Source organism: Bison bison, unplaced genomic scaffold, assembly GCF_000754665.1.
Source record: "Bison bison bison isolate TAMUID 2011002044 unplaced genomic scaffold, Bison_UMD1.0 scf7180017864368, whole genome shotgun sequence".
NCBI lineage: Eukaryota > Metazoa > Chordata > Mammalia > Artiodactyla > Bovidae > Bison > Bison bison.
Window position 1 is genome coordinate 1,729,293 of NW_011494940.1, and position 10,310 is coordinate 1,739,602.

Consider the following 10,310-nt stretch of genomic DNA (forward strand, 5'->3'; position numbering starts at 1 on the left):
AAGGAGTAAGCGTCTTTTAATTTCATGGCTGCAGTCACCATCTGCAGTGATTTTGGAGCCCAAAAAATAAAGTCTGACACTGTTTCCCCATCTATTTCCCATGAAGTGATGGGACTGGATGCCATGATCTTAGTTTTCTGAATGTTGAGCTTTAAGCCAACTTTTTCACTCTCCTCTTTCACTTTCATCAAGAGGCTTTTTAGTTCCTCTTCACTTTCTGCCATAAGGGTGGTGTCATCTGCATATCTGAGGTTATTGATATTTCTCCCGGCAATCTTGATTCCAGCTTGTGCTTCTTCCAGCCCAGCGTTTCTCATGATGTACTCTGCATAGAAGTTAAATAAGCAGGGTGACAATATACAGCCTTGAAGTACTCCTTTTCCTATTTGGAGCCAGTCTGTTGTTCCATGTCCAGTTCTAACTGTTGCTTCCTGACCTGCATACAGGTTTCTCAAGAGGCAGGTCAGGTGGTCTGGTATTCCCATCTCTTTCAGAATTTTCCACAGTTTATTGTGATCCACACAGTCAAAGGCTTTGGCATAGTCAATAAAGCAGAAATAGATGTTTTTCTGGAACTCTCTTGCTTGTTCGATGATCCAGTGGATGTTGGCAATTTGATCTCTGGTTCCTCTGTCTTTTCTATTCTTTTTTTGTCTTTTTTTTTTTCTTTTTTTGTTTTGGTTTTTTTTATCCTCTGTCTTTTCTAAAACCAGCTTGAACATCTAGAAGTTCACAGTTCACATATTGCTGAAGCCTGGCTTGGAGAATTTTGAGCATTACTTTACTAGTGGGTAAGATGAGTGCAATTGTGCGGTAGTTTGAGCATTCTTTGGCATTGCCTTTCTTTGGGATTGGAATGAAAACTGACCTTTTCCAGTCCTGTGGCCACTGCTGAGTTTTCCAAATTTGCTGGCATATTGAGTGCAGCACTTTCACAGCATCATCTTTCAGGATTTGAAATAGCTCGAGGATGCAAAAAGCCTCAACAAAACAGTAGTAAAATAAATCTAGCAACATATCAAAGGAAAGGAACTACACAGCAGGACCAAGTGGGATTTTTTTCCCCCAAGAATGCAGGATTGGTTTAACATCTGAAAGTCAATTAATATAATAAACCATATCAATGGATTAAAAGACAAAAACCATACAATCATTTCAATGGAAGCAGAAAAAGCATATGACAAAATCCAAATCCCCCTTTTGGGTGAGGAGTTAATGGGGATTTTATTGTTTAATGGGCACAGAGTTTCTGTTTAAGATGATGAGAAAGTCCTGGAAACAGAAAGTGCCAATGGCTGTACAATACTGTAATGCCCTTAAATATATACTTAATAATAGTTAGAATAGCATCCTTTATATTTACATGCATGTTACCACAATAAAAATTATCCAATGCCCCTTGATGATAAAAACAATCAAAAAACCAGGAATAGAAAGAAATCTCCTCAGCCTAGATAAAGGGCATCTAGAAAAATCCCACAGCTAACAACAAGCTTACTGGTGAAAGACTGAGTGCTTCCCCCTTAAGATCAGGATCAAGCAAGGATGTCCATTCTTGCCACTTATAACACTTTATTAGAGGTTCTAAGTCAGGGTAATAGACAAGAAAATGAAACAAAAAGGATCCACTAGGAAAGCAAGAAGTAAAACTATCCATGTTTATGAAGCCTAAGTTCATGTGCCTGATGGCTTCTCAGCTGTAGACCTAGGCAACACATAATTTCTTTTCAATAAACCTCCTTTATCTGGAAGTAGCATCAGTGAGTTTGTTCCTTTCAAAAGAGACCTACTAGAATAAAGAGCTTGTACAGAGTCTGAGAGGATTTCCCATCTTAATTTACTATCTCAAGTTTTACTTAGTACTAGGAAGTGATCTGGACTTCTGAAAGACACTGACCAATCATATGCACTACTATTATGAAAACATTCCTTCCGTAACATTCCTTAATAACACCAGGGAATAAACACAAAGGTAATTTGTAATTTACAGGTATCAAGATATATTGCTCAAATATTTATTAATCATGAGGATTATATAATAAAATTCAGATGTGGGACCTCCCTGGTGGTCCAGTGACTAAGACTCTGCAGTCCCAATCTGGGGAACTTGGGTTTGATCCCTGGTCAGGGAATTAGATACTGCATGCTGCAGCTAAGATCCAGCTCAGTCAAAATAAATAAATAAATATTTTAAAAATAGAAATAATAAATAAGTTTTAAAAACAGAATAAAATTCAGATGCAACATGAAAAAATATGGATATAAAATTATTTTCACAAGGCCACAAAACCCTGATTCTTACCATGTAAGGATCCACGGAAAGATAAAGAGTTCTGACTTGTACTTGTCCTTCATTGACACAATCTGATAAGTTTACTTCTTCTACTCGGAAATTTTCTGCCACTGGATGACCATTTTTTCCTAAAATATTAGACAAAAATATAAAATCAAAAAGGCACTTTCCCATAGAATTATTTATTATTCTTTACATGGTCACTCTAGGACTTACAGCACTCCCTAAATACATATGTGAATAAATCTATTGCTTTGAAATTTCTCTATAGCTCAGCATAAATTCTTCAAATAGTTTCAACTGCTCTTGGCTTTCTCCAAGAATTTCCTTTGGCATGTTGCTGTCAATGTCAAAATCTTTTTTAAGTGATAACAGGTAAATCACCTCATCTGTTACAAAATTAAAAAAGGATTTCAAAAAGCAAAAAAGCACAGCCAGCTCTTTTTTAAATAGGAAAATTAAAATTTACCAGGTAGCAGAAACACCACATCAGCCAAAGTAAACTGGTAAACTATCCTTTTTCATTTTAAGACGAAAACAGAAACTTAAATGACTATTATCAAAACTTCCTATTCATTTTTTCAAATTTATTTATAATTGAAGGATAATTGCTTTATAGTATTGTTTTGGTTTCTATCAAACATCAACATGAAAAACTTCCTGTTCATTGAATCATCAAATTTCTAAAGCGAAAACGGAATGCAGACATTTTAATCGAATTGCTCTCTTTCTAAAACTGAGAAAAGGTAAGTGTCTTCCCCAGGCCACACACTAGGTACACACCAAAACCAAGGGAGCGTAGGCCCAAATCTCTCAGGTTACTTCCACACTTAAGGTTGGTGTGGTTCAGGTTAGATGTCGGGTAGCTGACTTATGATGCAATAGGTCAGTGCTTTTCACATAAAACAGAAAAGCATATCTTAAGAATCAGTATTACACGTTATAAACAAAAAACAAAAGCCAAATATATTTGTAATACTATCTTCTAAATATTGTAATAACTTTAAAATATTATTTCTTATTTCTTCAACAAGTGGCCTTGATAATTATTTAAAAAATGATAATATTGTTTAAAGAATTTCCTCTAAGATCTCAACTAGTGTTAGTATCTTCCTTCCTTCATTTACCACATTGACATTATATTATTACTTTTTGTTACTCCATTTGCATTAATAATTATTAAAGACCACAGCTGTTCAGACAAATACAGACAAATACATACCAGGTCTGGAATTCAATACCACTCTTTGTACAATCATCACCTTGTTTGCACAGTGGTCTCACAAGACTTCTTTATAAAATAACTCCTATAAACAGAAATGTTTTAAATCACAAGAAAGTAATGATATATTCAACAATTTAAAAGCTAAAACAAAAGTGCACTTGTGTTTCTGAATGAGGAAAGGAAAAATCATATTTAGGATCCCAAAAAGATTATAGTTTCCTGTCAGGGTTTGCCTCCTCAAGCAAGTATGTGAAAAAGACTAAATCTAATTAGAATATGTAGCTAACAGGGACAAATTTACTGAAGATTGTGTGGAACAAAATGTTTTGGCCTCATAATTCAAGCATACTCATTCTCATGTCTTCATGACTAAGGCTCCTACTGTGGCTTAATTAAAAGAAAACAATACGATATATTCCTCTGGAGTTAGCCAGATAATCTACTGCTTCACTGAGATGTAACCACATTTTCAAAAACTCTTTATCAACATGGAAATTTCTTAATAGTTTTGCTGATTATAAAAGTAACCTATCAAAAGCATTTTAAAATCCTCACCTTCTAGGAAGTTATGTAACACAGGATGGCTAAGTAAACGAAAAAAGATCAATTTATTCTGGGTTTACAATTTGAACTAATGAAAGAAGTAGAATGAAGTTCCAGTGCTGGCACTCTCTGACTTGGACCTTCGTCCTTTATCCATCACTAAACATGAACAGACTGTTAATGTTACTCTGTGTGCCGAGGACTGTTATGCTATGAAATATACATATATACATGCACATACATATTCATATAGTATTTAATATATTTAATCTAACAATTCTATTAGATGTTTTTATTATTATCCCCAATTTATAGATGAGGGAAATAAGTCTTAAAGGGTTTAAGCACTTTTCTAAGGTGGTGCTGTATGCACTCTGTCTCATCACAGCAGGAACTCTATAATGTCTTATAGGGCTAAATATATTTTTAAAAGAAAATCTTCTGTTGACTCACCTTGTGTATAAATTTCACAAGGGGTTAAAAAACAAAGTTTTCCAAACTGACACTGGATCCAAAGAAAACTGACCGTAAGTGGTGTTTAACAGCACCGTGATAGCTAAATTTTCAACCAAAGGAGTCTTTTCAAATGAGGTTTCATATTTGTCACCTTTTTCTCTAATTACTTTCAATGCATGCTTTATCTCTTCAAATGATGCACATGGTAGACTTGTCCAAATATTGCTTATCAGCATGAAAAGTAAACTACTAGTCTTTCCCTCTGTGATTGATGGGGTCGCAAAGAATCAGACAAGACTGAGTGACTGACCTGAACTGAACTGAGTCTTTCCTTCTGTATTAAATTAGAAAGTTTTTAAGTGCCAAACACTACAATTAACTAATGTAGGGTAATCGTGCAGTATCTCTCAAAAGCACAACAAACAACACATTTAAAACATAAAGATATTTAGTTCCAAAATTAAAATCTAAAATATGATACACCAGCTCTAGATCTGAAAGGAAGGGTGGTGGTGGTGTTAAATTCACCCCGAATGGGAAGAGAAAAACGGAAGTCCTTATTGACTGACATCAAGCAAACCATATTCGCCAGGTATGACATTAAGTAGGTTCTTAATTGGTGGTATGCAATATTCCCTGGTGGTTCAGGCCATAAAGAATCCACCTGCAATGCAAGAGACCTGGGTTCAATCCTGGGGTTGGGAAGATCCCCTGGAGAAGGGTATGGCAACCTACTCCAGTATTCTTGACTGAGGAATCTCCATGGACAGAGGAGCCTGGCGGGCTACAGTCCACGGGGTCACAAAGAGTCGGACACGACTGAGCGACTAAGCACAGCACAGCACAATATTCCAAAATAATATAAGATCAATTATCAACAGAAAAATTCTAGCACCCCTAAAAAAGAGAGTGTTATCTGAATGTCTACCTTCCAGCCTAATATACGGGGAAGGACACTGAACTAGGAAGAGCAGACTACATGTTCTGCTTCTAATCACTTGGGATTTGGGGAAAGTTCCTTCTCTCAGCCTGTTTCCTGAATGTTCTTAAGTGCCAGGACTAAGGACTTAATAGCCATTGGCTCCTTTAACCCACCACCCAACAACCCTCTGAGGACAGTACTGTTACAGTTCCCATTTTATAGAGGAGCAAAAGGAGGCACAGAGGTTGAATAACTTACCCACGATCACACAACTGATAACGAAGACACTGCATGTGCTAAGTCGCTTCAGTCCTGTCCCACTGTTTGCAACCCTATGGACTGTAGCCGGTCAGACTCCTCTGTCCAAGGGATTCTCCAGGCAAGAATACTGGAGTGGGCTGCCATACCCTCCTCCATGTATTTTATTTTATTTTATTTTTCCCTCCATGTATTTTAAGAGGAGAGATCCAGGGATCCAGGGATTCCCGACCCAGGGATCAAACTGGAGTCTCTTATGCCTCATGCATTGGCAGGCGGGTACTTTACCACCAGCGCCACCCGGGAAACCCAACGAAGACACTAGTGTGTTAGTCTCTCAGTCCTGTCCAACTCTTTGCAACCCCATAGACTGAAACATAACACACACCACTGCCATAACAGGAGCCTCCTAACACCTTAAAAAAAAAAAAAAAAGGTTCTCCATCATGATCTTGCTCAATTATTGGGCTTCCCTGGTGGCTCAGATGGTAAAGCGTCTGCCTGCAATGCGGGAGGAAATGGCAATCCACTCCAGTACTCTTGCCTGGAAAATTCCATGGATGGAGGAGCCAAATGACTATTGCCCAGGGCTTTATTACCAAATGTGTAAATCTCCGGGATTTCCTCCACCTTTTGAGATGGCAGCTCTCCTCTCCTTTGATATTTCTGGTTTCCTTCTTCCTTTCCCCAAGTCTAGTATGTAGGGATTCCTGATTGGATCTTTGTTTTCTCACCTTCCTCGAGGGCTCCCATCACCAACCACTTACTGGTATGCAAATTACTAAAAAAAAATCTTCAGCCCAGAATTTCAAACTGATTTCCCAGAATGTTAGCACCACAAAGACAAGGGACTCATGCCTGTTTAGTTCAATGATTTATGTTCTCCGTCTTTGCCTGGCGCATAGTAGGTGCCCATTAGTGTTAGTCACTCAATTGTATCCCGACTCTTTGCGACCCCATGGACTGTAGCCCGCCAGGTTCTCTGTCCAAGGGGGTTGTCCAGGCAAGAATACTGGAGTGGGTTGCCATTTCCTTCTCCAGAGGCTCTTTCCAACCCAGGGATCAAACCCAGGTCTCCTCCATTGCGGGCGCTTTCTTTACTGACTGAGCCACCAGGGAAGCCCAGGTGTCCATTAAATATCTGCTAAATGAAGGTCCCAAAGGCACCTTAGACACGACTCTGGCCAAACTTGAGGTGGCTTTTGTTGTTCAGTCGCTCAGTCGTGTCCGACTCTACGACCCCATGGACTGCAGCACGCCAGTTGCTTACTACCAACAATTCTTTTTTAAAAGAAAGAAGAAAAAAAAAAGCTCTGCTTCTCCTCAAGCATTCCCTATCCCAGTGACCTAGGCAATGATGCCAGCGTCTCGGCAGCCCCGGGAAGGAGCCGGGAGGTCCTCCCGGTCAGGAAGGGGCCCGCCCCTGTTCCTTGATCCTCCTCGCCCGGAAGGCCCGACCCAGACGCGGGAACCCCACCCTTAACCACCCCGGCCTGCGGCCCCAAGCGCCTCACTCACCGCTGACGAGCTCGGGAGGAAGTCTCGCGCGCTTTGCGGAAATCTGCAAGGGGCTAGCCGGGCGACCTCTGCCCTCCGGCCGCAGTACGCAGGCGCACGAGTAGACCTCGGCTCTTCACCTCTATCCCTGCCCAGGGGCGGGATTTTGGAATTTAGGCTGGGACGGTGCGGAGATCTGGAAACTAGTCACATGTGTGGGCGAAGTGTATTCATAAATCAACCGGGATTGGTGCCCTGTGGCTGCCCCTATTGGCAAGACACAAAGGACAAACCGTTCATCCTTGACCAGTGGGTTCATTTCCAGCAGGCCCTAGAACGAATTTTGTTTTATGGATTTCTCCGTGAGCCTCGGATTGGAAAATCACAGTCAGTTCAGAGGCCCGACAAGTCTACCCTTCTTTTTATAGACTGAGGAAACTGAGACTCAGAGAACTGCTGTGATTGGATCATCCACCTTTCCGCTGGCTAGGGGCAGTGCTGGAGTTTATATATAGCCTCTCCAGACTGCTGGCCCAGGACCCCTTCCCTTACAACAGGGCTGTCTTTTCTTTCCCAAAGAACCCCAATTTGCTGAAAGATGGATTACCCAGTGTGAGCTGATTTCTCAATTTCATAGTTCTTAAATACCTTGTTTTGTGTTGAACTAGGTTGAGCAAGGCTTGTTCCTAGGAGACCTGGGATCTCGAAGGACTTCAAACCCTGAGGGAGTCCATTCTGAATTAGACAGGTGAAATGATTGCTATTTATATTTTATTCATGTCAGAGCTAATAGCTCAGTATAAATCACATTATTTAGGAGCTGAAAAATGACTAGGATGGTAAGCAAGGGTATAAGGATCATTAAACAGGCTGGACCCTTTGGTAGTTGCACCTTTGAGCTTTTTACTTCTTTGGAAAAGCTTCTGGAAAGGGCTGGAAGGACCACTACTCCAGAGAAAGTGTCTCCCTTCCGGCACAGCAGAAAAGCTACTAATGGCCTGCCCTATCCTGGCAGAACCTTCCATAAATTGAGCTGGGGTGGTGGAGGAGATAGAAGTAGCTCCCGGGCGAAACACTTCAGATTCCACTGTTCTTATCTGAAACTTCAGCAGTTTACCTCAACTGTAAATGTTTCTCAGATTGTTATATGCCCTTGGTCACTTTCCAGAGCACAAGCTGGTTGTTTATGTTAATTTTGTCCCACTTTATAGTTTGGTTTTGTGGGGAGTGGATTTGCCAATCTCATATTTCTCCATAACCAGAAGAATATTGTTTATTTTTATTTGGTTGTGAAGGATCTTCATTGTCGTGTGTGGGCTCTTTAGTTGTGGTACGTGGGACCCAGTTTCCAAAGGCGGGATAGCACGTGTGCCGCCTGCATTGGGAGCTTGGAGTCTTAACCACTGGACCACCAGGTAAGTCCCTGGAAGTCTATTTAGTTTTATTTTTTAGTTGCAAATAATTTTAAAGAAGGTCTTGAGGTTTTTGTGTGCATCAAAAGAGGCATGGAGGGGAGCAAATATCAAATCTAAAACCTCAGAAACATAATGTTGAACAGCAAAAGCAGGGAAAGGAAGGAAAGAAACAACAGTATGATTCCTTTTAAAGTTTTAAAACATGCAAAAAAATACTGTGTGTTGTTTATGGGTACAATTTCTGTTGCAAAAGCATAGAAACATGCAAGGGAACGGTAAACTCCCAATCCACATTGAGAATGATTACTTCTGGAGGGGGAGAAATACCATCCAGAAAAGGGGAAAATATAATAATTGTATTTCTCAAACTGAGTAAAGAATATCTGGATGTTTCTTTTTTTCATTCCTATTTTTCCTTTTTGATTGCACTGTGGGGCTTGCTCAGTCTAAGTTCCCAACCTGGGCCCTCTGCAGTGAGAACGTGGAGACCTAACCACTGCCAGGGAATTCCCTGGATGTTTCTTATATTATCCTGTAAACTTGCTGTATTCGTAATATATTTCATTATAACAAAAAAGTTAAATACCAGATATATTATTTTAAGGAGGACATGAGAATTATATTTTAAAAAATCATATTGGCTTTTGGGGCACATAAGCATCTATATAGAACTGGGATTTTTATTCCACTTAGTTATTTTATTCATGTAGCCCAGAGATTTTAGCTTTGTGTGGTTAATCTTTAAAAAAAAAAAAAAACAGGACACTTCACACAGTGAAGCCTTATGTTGGAGGATAAGTTGCAGGGTTTATTAGCTTCAAGAAAAATTGTGAAAGACTTGGAACTTGGTGTGAAAGGTTACTAGGTACCCAGTCACCATCTCCACTTTTCATTGTCTTTGAGCTAATTTCCAACTCTGTGAGCTGTGAAAAAAAAAAAACTGATAACAGTGTAAATGATTCTTGTCCATAGAAATATAAATGCAAGTTGTTCCTTGAGTGCAATTGAACTTTCTCCCCCACACCTAAAAAACCAGTGTTGTGTCTGTTAAGCAAATTAATTTCAGTGTTGCTGAAATATGTATGTGTCTACTCTCTGGATTATCTTTTAAATCTGTCGTAATATCTTACTATTTTCTTCATTAATTAATGAGTTAAATAAATCTTACAGGCTCTCCTGGTGGTTCAGTTGGTAAAGAATCTGCCTGTAATGCAGGAGACCCAGGTTCAATCTCCGGGTCAGGATGATCCCCTGGAGAAGCAAATGGCAACCCACTCCAGTATCCTTGCCTGGAGAATTCCATGAACAGAGGAGCCTGACGGGCTACAGTCCATGGGGTTGAAAAGAGTCAAATACAACTAAGCAACTTTCTTTCACTTTTACTTAGACAAATCTTGGACATATGCTAATTTTACATTTATATGAGTCATGATTTTACTTTTTAAAAAATAGTTATCTTTTAACAGGAGGGAAGAGGCCTCTCATTTCTGTCAAACCACACATGTTACAGAACACATGAGGCAACTGCTCCTCGGCTAAGATGCTGGCCTGTTGTTATCATTTCCCTCCTGCTCTCTTCTTTTTGCTCCTCCATGTTAGATGCTTTTTCAAAAATCTATTTTTGAACTTTGATTCTTTGCTCTCTTTGATGTTGTTAAGAAGTCGCTAAGTCGTGTCCGACTCTTTGTGACCCCATGGACT

The 10,310-nt window shown here is 39.7% G+C and overlaps 1 protein-coding gene across 2 annotated transcripts in view; it reads right to left on the minus strand.

Moving 5' to 3' along the window:
• PTGR2 (prostaglandin reductase 2) overlaps window positions 1–7,370 on the minus strand; it is a 21,809-nt gene extending 14,439 nt beyond the window's left edge. Inside the window, exons 1-3 of one of the 2 annotated variants that reach the window (XM_010855773.1) lie at window positions 7,216–7,370; window positions 3,516–3,600; window positions 2,303–2,421 (exon numbers count right to left, since the gene is read on the minus strand). In XM_010855773.1, coding sequence (XP_010854075.1) covers window positions 2,303–2,421; window positions 3,516–3,552 — 156 coding nt within the window. In that variant the 5' untranslated portion in view covers window positions 3,553–3,600; window positions 7,216–7,370. Of the gene's footprint in view, window positions 1–2,302; window positions 2,422–3,515; window positions 3,601–5,086; window positions 5,182–7,215 lie in introns of those variants that run through there. The other variant, XM_010855774.1, reaches the window with a different exon arrangement.
• Window positions 7,371–10,310: the final 2,940 nt, after the last annotated feature.